The sequence below is a fragment of the Oncorhynchus mykiss genome, chromosome 16 (assembly GCF_013265735.2).
Source record: "Oncorhynchus mykiss isolate Arlee chromosome 16, USDA_OmykA_1.1, whole genome shotgun sequence".
NCBI classification, from domain to species: Eukaryota; Metazoa; Chordata; class Actinopteri; order Salmoniformes; family Salmonidae; genus Oncorhynchus; species Oncorhynchus mykiss.
This window is the reverse complement of record NC_048580.1, coordinates 43,192,340-43,209,481: the sequence shown is the minus strand read 5'-3', so window position 1 is coordinate 43,209,481 and position 17,142 is coordinate 43,192,340. Positions and strand designations below refer to the sequence as shown.

At 41.3% G+C, this 17,142-nt stretch overlaps 1 protein-coding gene across 3 annotated transcripts; it reads right to left on the bottom strand.

Moving 5' to 3' along the window:
* Positions 1 to 506: 506 nt before the first annotated feature.
* cd40 (CD40 molecule, TNF receptor superfamily member 5) lies at positions 507 to 16,849 on the bottom strand. Of its 3 annotated transcripts, none has more exons than XM_036945767.1 (9): positions 16,811 to 16,849; positions 4,545 to 4,623; positions 4,287 to 4,412; positions 3,357 to 3,503; positions 3,068 to 3,161; positions 2,884 to 2,942; positions 2,033 to 2,125; positions 1,916 to 1,947; positions 507 to 1,814 (listed from the first exon to the last, which is right to left on the bottom strand). In XM_036945767.1, exons 2-9 carry the CDS (start codon positions 4,579 to 4,581, stop codon positions 1,530 to 1,532), a joined length of 873 nt encoding a protein of 290 aa, XP_036801662.1. In that variant the 5' UTR covers positions 4,582 to 4,623; positions 16,811 to 16,849; the 3' UTR covers positions 507 to 1,529.
* Positions 16,850 to 17,142: the final 293 nt, after the last annotated feature.

Below are 17,142 nucleotides of genomic sequence, written 5' to 3'. Positions count from 1 at the left end.
CACCCGGTCGCGGCCGGCTGCGACACAGCCTGTCTTAGACTGCTGCACGACTTGGGAGGCTCCATATTTTTACTTTAAGTATATTCTTGCAATTACATATACTTTTGTTATTTAAGTATATTTAAAACCCAAACACTTTTAGACTTTTACTCAAGTAGTATTCGAATTGGTAACCCTCACTTTTACTTGAGTCATATTCTATTACGGTATCTTTACTTTTATTCAAGTATGACAATTGGGTATTTTCTCCACCACTGAGAGCCACAAGAGGGTGAAGTCCACCCCCTGACTGATGCTCTAATCTCACGGTTCTAGTGAAGCATTACCACCCCCTTGTGGAAAACCTGAGTACCTGCTACTGACCCAAACATGTAAAAGTACTGTAAAAGAAAAGGCCAGGTACTGTGTGCTCCAACAATATTAAAATCTATACTTTATAAATGTAACTTAAATTGAGACACACAAAAAAATAGTCTCTTGATTTTAAATAAAAAACAAAACAGACATTTCAAATTTGAATGGGCATTGTCTTTATGAACAACTCAGTAGCATTTATTTTTGATAGTTTAATGCAAAGTAGAGTAATTAAAACAGAACAACATAATAAAAAAGCCATTCTCTAGTGTGCTTATGAACATCTTCTATAACAGAATACAGCAACCAATACTTTTTACAACAATTTACAATATACAGAACATTCAACCATAACAATCATTGTTGCCCATGTGAGGAAGTTAGGATAGCAAGCATTTTATCTAGGTAGCCTATGAAAATAAAAAAATAAAAGCATACTATATGACAAAGCCATAGAACGTTTTGCCAACATGAAAGAGAGGAGGATGGCACTGGCGTTCAACTAATCTACAATTAGGGTGAATGAACTTTCTTTTTTTTCCCACTTGCGCACACACACACGCACACAGCCAGAATTATATTTAGCAACATTGATTGGACTAAAATGTTCTTGGTATTTTTACGTTTGTTTTCAGTGTATTAAACTAAGCATATATAGCCTTGATTGATGATGTTTAAATGTTTTAAGTTGAAATGGTGCTGGAATAGCGGGGACAGTGTTCGTGTTGTCTTTGTAGTGACTTGAGGTAATTCTGTGGTTCTAATTCAGTAGCTCTTTAGTAACTGTCGAAAACATAAAACTTTATTGACCATGCTGTAGGTAACACAACTGTTTGTTACATGCAATATGCTTTGTGGACTTCAACGGGTCAGATGTTGCTCTTCGGTCTTGTGATGAAACAAAACGTATGTGTAGTTGAATTTATTCCACCACTGTGTGACTGTTGTCTTCTTGTTGTCACAGTCTTATTGTATATCACAGTGGTGTATGAACTAATGGGTATAGAGCAAACAACGCAACTATCACAACATAGGTTGTCGTATGACCTTTTTTCCTGGCTTGGCTTCCCCAGTGATTTTACCCACACACCGCTACTGTATTAATTAATGCACAACCTGGCTGTTGTTAATCATGTTAAGCAATAGGTGAAGCCAGGTGGTCATGTGATCTATAGCTATTCATAAAATACACTTTGTTTATCAGAAACAGAAACATGGTCAGATTTACCCTCCTCCTGCACCACCAATTGTCCATTTTCAGACATGTCTTTAGCTTCAACCTCCTCTGGTATTTGAGGACCTGGCCATGATGGGTATGGTGTTGATGATGGCTCTCCAAATGGGATTATAGGTTGAAGTTGTTCCCTCCCCTCTTCAGGTCCTGCGTTTCCCTCTTCTGCTCTTCCGTCTGCTGTAGCCCTCTTAGTTCCCCTCTTAAGATTCAAGTCCATACAGGATTCCTACGGTGAATGACACAATGCATCTGTGAGTTAGCATCTAAATATAACAGAATAGCAGCATTACTGTCACGGCTGGTACTAAAGGTATATATAGAACGTACATTTGCTTTCTTGCAGGCCTCTCCGAGTTGACCTAGAACAAAATAAAAACATGATTACTCAAAGATTCCAACGTAAAGATATCACTCAAATAACATAATACAATTAGTGTTAAATACCTCTGAATTTGAACAGGACAATACCCAAAACCACTGCAGCTAGAAAGGCCATTACAATTGTGATTATTGTCCCATAGGAATTGGGTACTGGCACTGTAAAGTAAATCAAAACAACATTACAAACAATTCAACCAACTATTGTTAACAAACCAACCAACCATAGCCTACAGCCTATGTGTCCCTTAGACCAGTGTCGACAGAGGTACTACACAGGCTACTGTTAGCGTCCCTACTACAGGCTACTGTTACGTGCCCTACTACAGGCTACTGTTGGCCGCCCTACTACAGGCTACTGTTACTTGCCCTACTACAGGCTACTGTTGGCCGCCCTACTACAGGCTACTGTTACTTGCCCTACTACAGGCTACTGTTACGTGCCCTACTACAGGCTACTGTTGGCCGCCCTACTACAGGCTACTGTTGGCCGCCCTACTACAGGCTACTGTTACTTGCCCTACTACAGGCTACTGTTGGCCGCCCTACTACAGGCTACTGTTACTTGCCCTACTACAGGCTACTGTTACGTGCCCTACTACAGGCTACTGTTGGCCGCCCTACTACAGGCTACTGTTGGCCGCCCTACTACAGGCTACTGTAATACTGAGAAAACACTCCCACACAGCCCCACCACAACTTTCGGTTTAAGCTGTCTGATTTTGAAACCAGGATAAACAGGCCACTCCTACTATGTAGCCCAATTCAAGTGAATGAGTTACTGTGAGAAAGTGATGGTCAACTGACAATAAAGGAATATATTTTATAGTTCCCCAATTCAGTATGGTAGAATGGAAACGTTGTGATATGTGTAAATGTGTGTTGCATTCAATTAGTAGACCCTGTATAGTACTTACCACAGACCGCGTTTGAGGTGGCTGTCCCTTCGGCTTCAGTTTTGAATTCAGACGTACAACTGAAAACATAATTTGGGATCAAACAAACCAACATTATTATGTGTATGATGGCTGCGGTTTCAATTACAGTTCGATAACATACACATCACATTTGTTTTAATGGTACAAGGATCGAAATACTCACACTGTCCACAGCTTGCACTTGCTCTCGGCAGAGCTGTCACTGGAGAACATGTTTAAAGGACAGGCCTTACACACCGTGTCATGTATGGGGTTACCTGAGAAAATATACAGTATACGGTTCGAGTGACCACATTCTCAAAAATAACACAGTTTAGCCTAACTCTTGCAGTTTAATAGAATACAACAGAATAGAAACAGAAACTTAAAAGCCATGTTTGAACACGTAGTAGGGCACACTAGCGTAGAACTCAATCGTTGCTGATAGCATGAGGAAAGTGAGTGTTTTCTACCTTTGGATTTGACCTCTTCTCCAGGTCTGCATTTAGTATGTGGAACACATGTCAGGCACTCTTCACTGGAACAGTGGTATCCAGGCTTACATTTGCATGGGCTGATGCTTGTTGTGTTCCTATTGGTACTGTGCTCAAAGTTTTTATCTGTGGCAGGAAGGAGATACAAGTGTTGTGTTATTACAAACAGATAAGCCAGATAAACAGTAGGCCCTACGTGAATCTGAAATGGCATGCTATTCCTTAGTGCACTATTGTGACCCGGGCCTGCTGTAATGCAATAATAGGGAAAAGGGTGTCATTTCAGACAGGGGTGCACCCCAATAATCATGCACCCCAATAATCTGATGGGGCAGAAAGTATGCGAGGATGGCAGGGGGGTGGTCCGGGGGGGGGGGGGGCATTTTTCAAACACCTGAAACAGCTTTTTTCCCTGCAATCTAGAACCATAATCATTAATTCTATGAAATAAATAGGTCTATTTTTCTGCATATCTAAGCATACCTCTTCAGCTGTCTGTATCTTCCTGACTGGAGGTTATTTTTTTAAATACATTAAAAATGCTTCTCTGCAGCTCTGGGTAAACATATTTAAAGGTCTGTGAGTCTTATTCAGTACATGCTTGCTTTTCTAAAGTCTACTAACCTTGCCAGCAGGCATGCCAGCTGATATAGCTAAGCTATTCTAACTTGAATGATAGTCTGAAATGTCTTCTTGGTAGCTAGTTATGAGTTTGCGGGATTGGGAACCTATCTGGGCTAGCTAAAGGCAACTTCATCAAATTGCTAAGTGGATAGTAGCATTACAGAGAAACAATGTATTTTTTTTTTACAGTACAAATCTTGCCCCTGTGCCCCCTATGGGCATGACACATCTAATTTCAGACACATACTTTGTCTTCAAACACATTAAGAGCATCAAAAGTCTTACTTGGGTCGCAGTATGGTTGCAGTTTACAGAGGTTCTTGTCTGTGAATGCATGCTGGTATTCACCCTCTTGGCATGGCATACAATGTGGATCTAAACAACCGCTATGGCTGGATAACATCTTGGTGCCTGTTAAGATAATATAGTTTTGCGGATTATGAATATTGAGTGTAGATCCTAACAAGGGTATATTGACTCAGTTTCACTCAAAAGGCTGATAAGAGTACAGATATGTCAAATAATGAACGTTCTCTTCCTTACCTGGCCCACACATACTGCAACACACCCCATTCTTCATGTACTGTGTTTCTGGATCACATGAGTAAACCACGGTCAAAACCTGTCAACAAAAAGGTAGAAAAAAAATGGTTCCTACAATGATCTATTCTCTCACCTCAACTGTCACAAGATCAACCACTACAATAGGGGCGGAAAGTACCAACATTCACGCTCTAGTCTAATAGGCTTGTGGCAAGGCAGCCACATTTGTGAGTCCTACCCGGGGTAGAACAAAACACAATATTTTTCACATCTCTAAATGTCTCCCATTTATGAAATGGACTGGTTGTGAAAAAATATTTTACTGCAAAAGTGTTTAAATTGATAGATATTGTGACACACCACACCCTAAAGTCAAAATGTGCAGAATGCCTGGCTGGAGGGGGGTGGGGAAGGGGTTACATGTAACCCAATATTGTAAGCTCTGAAATTGCTCAAATGTGGACACACACACACACACACATCTCTTAATGCATCTTGGAAATATAGACCTGTAAACACAGAGATACAATAGGTGGAAATATCAACTAAAAAGCAGCATTCCACAAGAGAGAATGGCTTTCACTTCAGCAGTGATAAATTCATTAACTTCTTTGTGGAAAAGCTCACGAAAGCAAATTACGGACTCCTCTTTAAATCTGCGTATTCCTCCAAAGCAAAGTTGTTCTGAGGATCAAGGGAGACTCTCAAATGGTTTACTACTAGATCTGTTGACACATTGATGAAAATAATCATGGCCTCAACCTTCAAGCTGCATACTGGACCCTATTCCAACTAAACTACTGAAAGAGCTGCTTCCTGTGCTTGGCCCTCCAATGTTTAACATAATAAACGTCTCTCTATCCACCGGATGTGTACCAAACTCACAAAAAAATGGCAGTAATAAAGCCTCTCTTGAAAAAGCCAAACCTTGACCCAGAAAATATATATTTTTAAACTGTCGGCCTATATCAAATCTCCCATTCCTTTCAAACATTTTAGAAAAAGCTGTTGGGCAGCAACTCACTGCCTTCCTGAAGACAAACAATGTATATGAAATGCTTCAGTCTGGTTTTAGATCCCATCAAAGCACTGAGACTGCACTTGTGAAGGTGGTAAATTACATTTTAATGCATCTGTCCTCGTACTCCTAGACCTTAGTGCTGCTTTTGATACCACCACATTCTTTTGGAGAGATGGAAACCCAAATCTGTCTACACAGACAAGTTCTGGCCTGGTTTAGATCTTATCTGTCAGAAAGATATCAGTTTGTCTCTATGGATGGTTTGTCCTCTGACAAATCAACTGTAAATTCCGGTGTTCCTCAAGGCTCCGTTTTAGGACCACTATTGTTTTCACTGTATATTTTACCTGAAGGTCCTCTGCGTAACTCTGGACCCTGATCGCTCTTTTGACGAACATATCAAGACTGTTTCAAGGACAGCTTTTTTCCATCTTCGTAACATTGCAAAAATCAGAAACTTTGTCCAAAAAATGATGCAAAGAAATTCATCCATGCTTTTTTCCGGCTACCCGGATAAAGCAGTAAATAAACTTCAGTTAGTCAAGATTCTAGCAGCCGTGTTTAGCACTATCATACTATTCCAGTGCTAGCCTCTCTACACTGGCTTCCTGTTAAGGCAAGGGCTGATTTCAAGGTATTACTGCTAACCTTCAAAGCATTACATGGGCTTGCTCCTCCCGATTTGGTCCTGCCATACATACCTACACGTACGCTACGGTCACAAGACGCAGGCCTCCTTACTGTCCCTAGAATTTTTAAGCAAACAGCCGGAGACAGGGCTTTCTCCTATAGAGCTCCATTTTTATGGAATGTCTGCCTATCCATGTGAGAGACGCAGACTCGGTCTCAACCTTTAAGTCTTTATTGAAGACTCATCTCTTCAGTAGGTCCTATGATTGAGTGTAGACTGGCCCAGGAGTGTGAAGGTGAACGGAAAGGCACTGGAGCAACGAACCGCTCTTGCTGTCTCTGCCTGGCCGGTTCCCCTCTCTCCACTGGGATTCTCTGCCTCTAACCCTATTACAGCAGCAGAGTCAATGGCTTACTGGTGCTCTTCCATGCCATCCCTGGGAGGGGTGCGTCACTTGAGTGGGTTGAGTCACTGACGTGATCCTCCTGTCGGGGTTGGCGCCCCAACTTGGGTTGTGCAGTGGGGGAGATCTTTGTGGGCTATACTTGTCTCAGGATGGTAAGTTGGTGGTTGAAGATATCCCTCTAGTGGTGTGGGGGCTGTGCTTTGGCAAAGTGGGTGGGGTTATATCCTGCCTGTTTGGCCCTGTCCAGGGGTATCGTCAGACGGGGCCACAGTGTCTCCCGACCCTTCCGGTCTCAGCCTCCAGTATTTAAGCTGCAGTAGTTTATGTGTCGGGGGGCTAGGGTCAGTCTGTTACATCTGGAGTATTTCTCCTGTCATATCCAGTGTCCTGTGTGAATTTAAGTATGCTCTAATTCTCTCTCTCTCTCAGAGGACCTGAGCCCTTGGACCATGCCTCAGGACTACCTGGCCAGGTGACTCCTTGCTGTCCCCAGTCCACCTGGTCATGCTGCTGCTCCAGTTTCAACTATTCTGCCTACGGCTATGGAACCCTGACCTGTTCACCGGACGTGCTACCTGTCCCAGACCTGCTGTTTTCAACTCTCTATAGTCAGCAGGTGTGGTAGAGATACTCTGAATGATTGGCTATGAAAAGCCAACTGACATTTACTCTTGAGGTGCTGACCTGTTGCACCTTCTACAACCACTGAGTATTATTATTATTTGACCCTGCTGGTCATCTATGAACATTTGAACATGGCCATGTTCTGTTGGCCATGTTCTGTTATATTCTCCACCCGGCACAGCCAGAAAAAGACTGGCCACCCCTCATAGCCTGGTTCCTCTCTAGGTTTCTACCTAGGTTCTGGCCTTTCTAGGGAGTTTTTCCTAGCCACTGTGCTTCTACACCTACATTGCTTGCTGTACAGCACTTTCTGACATCAGCTGGTGTAAGAAGGGCTTTATAAATACATTTTATTGATTGATTGACCTATGAATATAATATAAATATTATGATGAATGTCATTTTTGGAACTGATTTATAGACAACTTTCCGAGTAAAATTTACTCTCATTCACGCTGTATGGTCCTGCCTGACAAAAACACATATAGTTACTCTTGCAATCGTCAGGGGGCCACCACAGATTATCTTTGGGGCCATCCTCGATTTTGCCGCAAATCCAATATGACGTCCAAAATCAAATACGACTGCCATTAGATGGAGCTCAAATCCCCTGTAAATTAGAGAACAATCGAACAGGATTTTTTAGGGAGGCCAATGGACGATATTTTAGGCCGATGTTCAATATCATTAAATCCTTTTTATGAAAAAAATATCCCAGGGACAGCCGGGTATGCATTAATGCATACTTTTGTTTAAATCAAACAATACATTTGACTTTGTTTTTAACCAATCTCACTCATAACAACATCATAATGGTAATACTTTTATTTGAATGGTAAATCTTTTTTAAAAAACTGGGTAGATTAAGGTGGCATAGGCCTGCTCACAATACACTAATGCATATTCAATAGGAGTGTGTGTGCATGCATTCAGTTTTGGCTGATCAGTGGAGTCTGTGGTGCTAGACTTCAGACAGATGTCGCTCTCCGGTTTTATGATGAAACAAAGGTACGGTTAAATTTATTCTGCCACTGTGTATTCTTTGTCTCGGCCGTAGGCCTATACATTGCATTCGGAAAGTATTCAGACCCCTTGACTTTTTCCACATTTTGTTACATTACAGTCTTATTCTTTATGTTAGTGGCCAGACGGAAGCCACTCCTCAGTAAAAAGGCACACGACAGCCCGCTTGGAGTTTGTCAAAAGGCATCTAAAGGACCCATGAGAAACAAGATTCTCTGCTCTGATGAAACCAAGATTGAATTTAGCCTGAATGCCAAGCGTCACATCTGGAGGAAATCTGGCATCATCCCTACAGTGAAGCATGGTGGTGGCAACAACATGCTGTGGGGATGTTTTTCAGTGGTAGAGACTGGGAAAATAGTTAGGATCGAGGGAAAGATGAACGGAGTTAAGTACAGAGAGATCCTTGATGAAAACCTGCTCCAGAGCGCTAAGGACCTCAGACTGGGGCAAAGATTCACCTTCCAACAGGACATTGACCCTAAGAACACAGCCAAGACAATGCAGGAGTGGGTTCAGGACAAGTCTCTCAATGTCCTGGAGTGGCCTAGCCAAAGCAGCGATGCTTCCCATCCAACCTGACAGAATCTGCAGAGAGGAATGAGAGAAACTCCCCAAATACTGGTGTGCCAAGCTTGTAGCGTCATACCAAAGAAGACTTGAGGCTGTAATCGCTGCCAAAGGTGCTTCAACAAAGTACTGAGTAAAGGGTCTGAATATTATGTACATGTATTATTTCAGTTTAATAAAAAAATAAAAAAGATTTACAAAAATGTCTCATCCAATTTAAAATAAGGCTGTAATGTAGCAAATTGTGGAAAAAGTCAAGGGGTCTGAATACTTTCCGAAAGCACTGTCTATCACATTGTGAAGTCATATGAACTAACAGGTTATAGAGCAAACAATGCAATTATCACAACACATAGGTTGTAATAAATTGCATTTTTTCCCCCCTGACTTGGCTTCCCCTGTGATTTTACCCACCCACCGCTTCTGCTTTTGATATAACTCAAACTATGAGTGGCACTGCCCCGCCTCTGTTGTGTTTGAATAGCTGAATATAACTAGTTCTTCAATCTGTGTTCATGTTTTTCACAACACAAGCACATAGTAGCATAACCAAGTTACAGAAAAGCAACCTGTAGTACAGCAGCTTCCATTTCTACGACAGTTGGGTGCAGGCACTCAGCAGATGCAGCTTGCATGCCAACGAGACCCATTGACTATAGTTATCTCAGTCTGATTGATGCTGAGGATACTGCTGTAGTGTAATGGTTGGTTGTCTGGTTGTGAAGGAGACGTCATGTCTTTCAGAGATACTTTTGTAACCCTTTCCAGCTTCATGCATGTCAACAATTCCTAATCTTAGGTCTTCTGAGATCGCATTTTCAAGGTATGTTTCACATCAGGCAATGCTTCTTGAGAAGCAAACGCACATTTTGTGAGTGTTTTTTATAGGGCAGTGCAGCTCTAACCAACTCCAATCTAATCTCATTGATTGGACTCCAGGTTAGCTGACTCCTGTCTCCAATTAGCTTTTGGAGAAGTCATGGGTTCACATACTTTTTCCAACCAACACTGTGAATGTTTAAATTATGTATTAAACATAGACAAGAAAAATACAATGATTTGTGTGTAATTAGTTTAAGCACACTGTGTTTGTCTATTGTTGTGACTTAGATGAAGATCAGATCAAATGTTATGACCAATGTATGCAGAAATCCAGGTAATTCCAAAAGGTTCACATTTTTCTTGCCACTGTAGAAGGCAACTCCAGGGCAGACAGCCAGGATGGTGAACATGATTTTTTGTTTTAGATAAATGTGCCAGCTCAACCCAAATATCATAAGAGTGCACTGGAACATCCCAATGGGCATCACAAATGCAGTGAGCCAACGGAAGGTCATGTTGGATTCAGGCAACAGTATTGGACTAGCAATTATTCAAGCTTACTTCCAAATAATAAGGAGGTGACTTAAGAACCCAATCCTGGAGCCACAAGTTATACCACAGAGGTATACCGCAAGAGGTAGAGCTATGGAGAAGATGTCCAGGGTTCTCTTTCCTTTCGTTGGAGCCTCCGAGTTGCCTCATTGATCCTCAGAGGCGTTTGTGACTTGGAATGCTTGGTGTTGTCATGTCAAGCAGTCTGCTGCCTTCTCTATATTCAATTGACATTAGACCGGTGGAAATCTGTCTTTTGGCCTGATGAGTCCAAATTTGAGATTTTTGGTTCCAACCGTTGTGTCTTTGTGAGACACAAAGCAGGTGAACGGATAATCTCCGCATGTGTGGTTCCCACCGTGAAGCATGGATGAGGAGGTGTGATGGTGATTTGCTGGTGACACTGTCTCTGATTTATGTAGAATTCAAGACACACTTAACCAGCATGGCTACCACAGCATTCTGCAGCAATACGCAATCCCATCTGGTTTGCGCTTAGTGGGACTGTCATTTGGACCCCTACAAATCAGCCGAGCTAGACAATCTGGACCCTCTCTTTCTAAAATGATCTGCCGAAATTGTTGCAACCCCTATTACTAGCCTGTTCAACCTCTCTTTCGTATCATCTGATATCCCCAAAGATTGGAAAGCTGCCGTGGTCATCCCGCTCTTCAAAGGGGGAGACACTCTAGACCAGACTGCTACAGACCTATATCTATCCTACCTGGCCTTTCTAAGGACTTCAAAAGCCAATTAACAAACAGATCACTGACCATTTTGAATCCCACCGTACCTTCTCCGCTATGCAATCTGGTTTCCGAGCTGGTCATGGGTGCACCTCAGCCATGCTCAAGGTCCTAAACGATATAATAACCGCCATCGATAAGAGACAATACTGTGCAGCTGTATTCATCGACCTAGCCAAAGCTTTTGACTATGTCAATCACCACATTCTTATCAGCAGACTCAACAGCCTTTGTTTCTCAAATGACTGCCTCGCCTGGTTCACCAACTACTTCTCAGACAGAGTTCAGTGTGTCAAATCGGAGGGCCCGTTGTCCGGACCTCTGGCAGTCTATGGGGGTGCCACAGGGTTCAATTCTCGGGCCGACTCTCTTCTCTGTATACATCAATGATGTCGCTCTTGCTGCAGGTGATTCTCTGATCCACCTCTATGCAGACGACACCATTCTGTTTACATCTGGCCCTTCTTTGGACACGGTGTTAACTAACCTCCAGACGAGCTTCAATGCCATACAACTCTCATTCTGTGGCCTCCAACTGCTCTTAAATGCAAGTAAAAGTAAATGCATGCTCTTCAACCAATCGCTGCCCACACCTGCCCGCCCGTCCAGCATCACTACTCTGGACGGTTCTGACTTAGAATATGTGGACAACTACCTAGGTGTCTGGTTAGACAGTAAACTCTCCTTCCAGACTCATTAAGCATCTCCAATCCAAAATTAAATCTAGAATCGGCTTCCTATTTCGCAACAAAGCAGCCTTCACTCATGCTGCCAAACAAACCCTCGTAAAACTGACTATCCTACAGATCCTTGACTTGGGCGATGTCATTTACAAAATAGCCTCCAACACTCTACTCAGAAAATTGGATGCAGTCTAACACAGTGCCATCCATTTTGTCACCAAAGCCCCATATACTACCCATCACTGCGACCTGTATGATCTCGTTGGCTGGCCCTCGCTTCATATTCGTTGCCAAACCCACTGGCTCCAGGTCATCAATAAGTCTTTGCTTGGTAAAGCCCCGCCTTATCTCAGCTCACTGGTCACTATAGCGGCACCTACCCGTAGCACCCATTTGTATTTATTGCCTTACCTCCCTTATTCTACCTCATTTGCACACACTGTATATATACTTTTTCTATTCTATTATTGACTGTTTGTTTATTCCATGTGTAACTCTGTGTTGTTGTTGTTTGTGTCGCACTGCTTTGCTTTATCTTGGCCAGGTCGCAGTTGTAAATGAGAACTTGTTCTCAACTAGCCTACCTGGTTAAATAAAGGTGAAATAAAAAATAAAAAAGTGTTTTTCAACAGGACAATGATCCAACACACCTGCAGGCTGTGTAAGGGCTATTTGACCAAGAAGGAGAGTGATGGAGTGCTGCATCAGATGACCTGGCCTCCACAATCACCCGACCTCAACCAAATTGAGATGGTTTGGGATGAGTTGGACCGCAGAGTGAAGGAAAAGCAGCCAACAAGTGATCAGCATATGTGGGAACTCCTTCAAGACAGTTGGAAAAGCATTCCAGGTGAAGCTGGTTGAGAGAATTCCAAGAGTGTGCAAAGCTGTCAAGGCAAAGGGTGACTACTTTGAAGAATCTATTTGGATTTGTTTAACACTTTTTTGGTTACTACATGTTTCCATATGTGTTATTTCATAGTTTTGATGTCTTCACGGTTATTCTACAATGTAGAAAATAGGACACAAAGAAAAACCGTAGGTCCAAACTTTTGACAGGTACTGTATATACAGGTGATTAAACCACCAGTTAATGATATTGTGGCAGCCATATTGAATTTTGGACACCATCATTGATTTGGAGCAGAGGAGGCTGGTGGAAGGAGCTATAGGAGGATTGAAATGTCTGGAATGGAATAAATGGAACGGTTTCTATATGTTTGATACCGTTCCATTTATTCCATTCAAGCCATTACAATGAGCCCGTCCCCCTATAGCTTGTCCCACCAGCCACCTCTGATTTGGGGTCAAATCAAATGTAATTGCAAGAGGCTGAACATATAAAATCTACATAGGAACGTTTTACTGAAAAGAAATAACCATTTTCACTGTCTCAGTCCATATGTTTTCCTTAGAGCCGATTAGATTACAATAGCCACAACATCAAACATCAAAAAACATGTGTAACATGTATTTTTGTCAGCTTCTAAAAAGTAAAGCTTACATTCATCATACATTTTCATAGTTGCTGCAGCACACTTGACACGGAACCCAAACCGGCTGCGCGCGTGCGCCATCATACATACATTTATTTTGCCCCCCCACACCAAACGCGATCACGACACGCAGGTTAAAATATCCAAACAAACTCTGAACCAATTACATTAATTTGGGGACAAGTCGAAAAGCATTAAACATGTATGGCAATTTAGCTAGTTAGCTTGCACTTGCTAGCTAACGTTAATTTGTCCTATTTAGCTAGCTTGCTGTTGCTAGCTAATTTGTCCTGGGATATAAACATTGAGTTGTTATTTTACCTGAAATGCACAAGGACCTCTACTCCGGCAATTAATCCACACATAAAACAGCCAACCTGAATCGTTTCTAGTCATCTCTCCTCCTTCCAGGCTTTTTCCATCTTTGAACTTATATGGTGATCACATCTAAACTTTCATTGTATTACCATGACAACAAAGTTCGTCTTTCAATCACCCACGTGGGTATAACCAATGAGGTGGGTACCTGCTTCTATAAACCAATAAAGAGATGGGAGAGGCAGGACTTTCAGCTCGATCTGCGTCAGAAATAGGAATTACTTCTATTTTAGCCCTTGGCGTCACAGACGCTCGTTGGCGCGCGCAAGCAGTGTGGGTGCAATAATTGAATAACATGGATTTCTAAATTTATTTTGCGACGCACGCGCGACTTGTCCGGTCTGGTCAGCATGTCAGCACCCATATTTTGCGCAGCTATGGTTACATTAACCTATGTGGCCCAACCCCCTTCAGCCAGGCATTATTCTGCACGTTTTGAGTTTAGGGGTTTGTCATAATATCTATCAATTTAAGCACCTTTGCTGTCAAATCCATTTCACAAATGGGAGGCATTAGAGACGTGAAAACCTCAGGTTGTGGTATCTCAAAAACCTAAGCCCTTTTGAGGATTGGCCACTATTGCCTATAAAACCACATTTCATAAGTCAGTTGCGTTAATGCTTCACATTAGAGATAGTAAAATAACAAAATATTGCAACATTGTAGCTTTAACTGACATTTTTTTGTAGACACAGTTGCTTCAAAACGAAATCGAAAGTGAAAGTGTTGAATGAGCTTTGACGCATTTGGCAAACTTGTTTAAAAACGCTTCAATTGTAAAATTAATTCAAAAGAAACCCAACACAACATCAATATAGGCTATTTGTAGTATATTATGTATTGTATATGGTTCCCTGAATGCAAAAGACGTATGCCATTGTAGCACACAATAATAAAAAGTTACCTAAGCTACTCACCGACAGAATACATAAAAGCAGAACGATCATTTCGATCCTTGTCGTAATAAAACAACCAAGTATTTTTGCAACTCCTCTCATCCGCTTCTATGCAATCCCACTCCGCAAATAGGCTACTGTACAAGCCTTCACGCTAAATTCTTCTGCTGCTCAGTCTTTCGCTACAGAAACGTGGGTAAGGCGTAGCGTTTGGCGAGAGCAACGAGTCTGGGTAGTCAAGCAACGGTACTGAAGACCTACGGGCAGTCTCCTGACAACGAGCTGAGCGGTGGGCTGGACTCGGAGAATAAATAAGTGACTTGAAACATGGGGGATTCCTTAAAAGACAAACACACGTGACCGTTTCCTGTAAAATGCCCGAGGTTTAACGTACTCAAGATGTGGAATGCACGAACGAACATTCATGAGTCATGTAACGTTAGGCCTACCAATATTTTTGTGAAAAATGTGATCTTTGATTAGGTTATTTATCATAGCTGTACATCAAGTTTAGGTTGAAGAGGGCAGGCTCGATGGAAATAACGTAAGCCTATTTGGGATTGTGGTTTGTGCTTGCCTTGAGACCAATAGTTTGGGAGTGTCATTTCCCACTTTATTTGCCTCCCACATTTTCTACACTGGTGTCAGCAGCGGGATGCGGGCACCCGTGAGCTAAAACAATAGGCTGGGCAGCACCTCCTACTGAAGAGTTGATTTATCTATAGGCATTCATTTGGTCTCCCATCCCAAAATGTTATCATGCCCAGCCCTAATTAGCTTAGATATTTGTCAGTGACTGCTACCAATGGGCTATCCTGAGAAAGATTATTGAGAGATCTCTTAATAACTAGATAGATTCATTGATGGTCTCAAAGTCTGTCAAAAGGGCAGATATAAAATAGCTAATTAAATGTAACCATAACTTATAAGTCATATATCATCTATGATACTGTTTAGGCCTATATAGTATTTGCAAATTCATCAACAGCTGCTGGGTTTCAATTCAACCCACAGTTCAACTAAAAACAGACAATACATAGAGGCCTATGGTTTCAAGCCTTGGTTGATTTCAAAATGTAATCGTCAAGTTATTAATTAATATGTTTGATTCACGTCTCCAGCTCAACCAAAAATAGTTCAAGAATAGGACTAAATCAAATCAAACTTTATTGAAAGTACATTTGAAGTTTGATTAGATTTGATTTAGTCCTATTCTTCAACTTTGATTTTTGGTTGTGATGGAGACATGAATCCAACATTTAAATTATTAATTTGTAGACAAACGGGAATTAAAGCCAGAAGTTAGTAGCACAAAATATACATCTCCTTCAAATATTTGTTAACGTTGACAACCAAACACAATTCAAAATCATTTTTGTAATACAGTAAATAGCCTATTAAAATGTGTTATTTTATTGACAAGTTATGTTGAATTCAGTCTCCAACTAAACCAAACTTAAAGTTAAAGAATAGGATTAAGCCAGTGGCTCAGATGAAATTATCCAAGCATTAGATATCCTTTAAATGTTGATATTTGGTTATGTTGTCGACCAAACACAATATTACTTTTGTAATACAGTAAATAGCCTTAACTGTAGGCTCTTACAAACTAACATAATAGTATTTATTCAACCTTTTGAGTAAAATATTCAATGTCACATTTTGAGGTTACTGTCTCTATAAATGTCTACTTATGCAACCATAGAAAGTGTGCATGTTCAAGTTGGCATGCAAAGTTTGCAGGTCTGCGGTTTTGGAAACTCATATCACAATTCCTATGATCTGCATAGTATCTCGAACATAATTGTTCACTTGCACTATGTGCTTTTAATGTAATCTCGAATGCAATCCACGTAATTTTGTTACGCTAGATAAAGCACAGTGATAACACATTCAATTGTTGTATAAATACAAAATATCTGCATTGTATTCACATTTTAACTTTGTTTTGCTTTTAAGTGGTTGAAAGCACAGTGATAACATATTTAAATGACAACTAAACCAAACATCTGACATATTTCCATTGATATTTGGTTGTGCTAATGGTTGAAAGCATAGTGAAAACACATTGGGAATTCAACAAACTTTTGGCTGTCTTGTTGAGTGGGTGAATAAAGGTTGAAATCTCACTGATCAACGTCAACCAAAAAATACATAAATGTCCACGTTGAAATGTCGTGGAGTTTTTTGTTGTCGTGAAATGTCGTGGAGTTTTTTGTTGTCGTTGTTTACATTTCAGTCTGATCTGAGTTTCCATAACCACACATCACTTGCGCTATACATTATTTACCCAACATTTTTATGACAAAAACAAACAATACAATATACTGCGCTAGGCAGTAGCAGGCACTGCAAGATGCCTCTGGCTGCGTTTCAAACATATAGATTTTTAAAGACACCCCCCCCCCCCACACTTACTTTCGCCTAAAATACCTTTGGGGGAATCCCCGCGGCCATCTTTGTCGTCGGTCCAAATGATTAGCCAATCAAGGGGAGTAGGCAACGTAAGCCCCTTGGCCCTCGTTTTTGATCAGTTTGCGAGTGTATAATTATGTTCTCTCCGGGCTGAAACGGCCCTTAATTCAAATCGCGATGATTGTACAACCGCTAAGAAAAGTCATCCAAAACCTAAAAGCAACATTAATATGGAGAAGTCAACACACAAGTGTAAGTAAAAACAAATGTAAATAAGTTGGAAATTAAAGCCATGACGACAACATGACGGCTCAAATCAAATCAAATTTTATTGG

Excerpts from the sequence above, each read along its gene's own strand:
- cd40 (XM_021564416.2), bottom strand. The coding sequence starts at position 14,494 with ATGAGAGGAGTTGCAAAAATACTTGGTTGTTTTATTACGACAAGGATC. Across the intron at positions 4,413-4,544 it reads TTGCAGTATGTGTGGGCCAG|GCACCAAGATGTTATCCAGC; the intron begins GTAAGGAAGAGA and ends TTATCTTAACAG. Across the intron at positions 1,948-2,883 it reads CACCTCAAACGCGGTCTGTG|GTCAACTCGGAGAGGCCTGC; the intron begins GTAAGTACTATA and ends ATTTTGTTCTAG.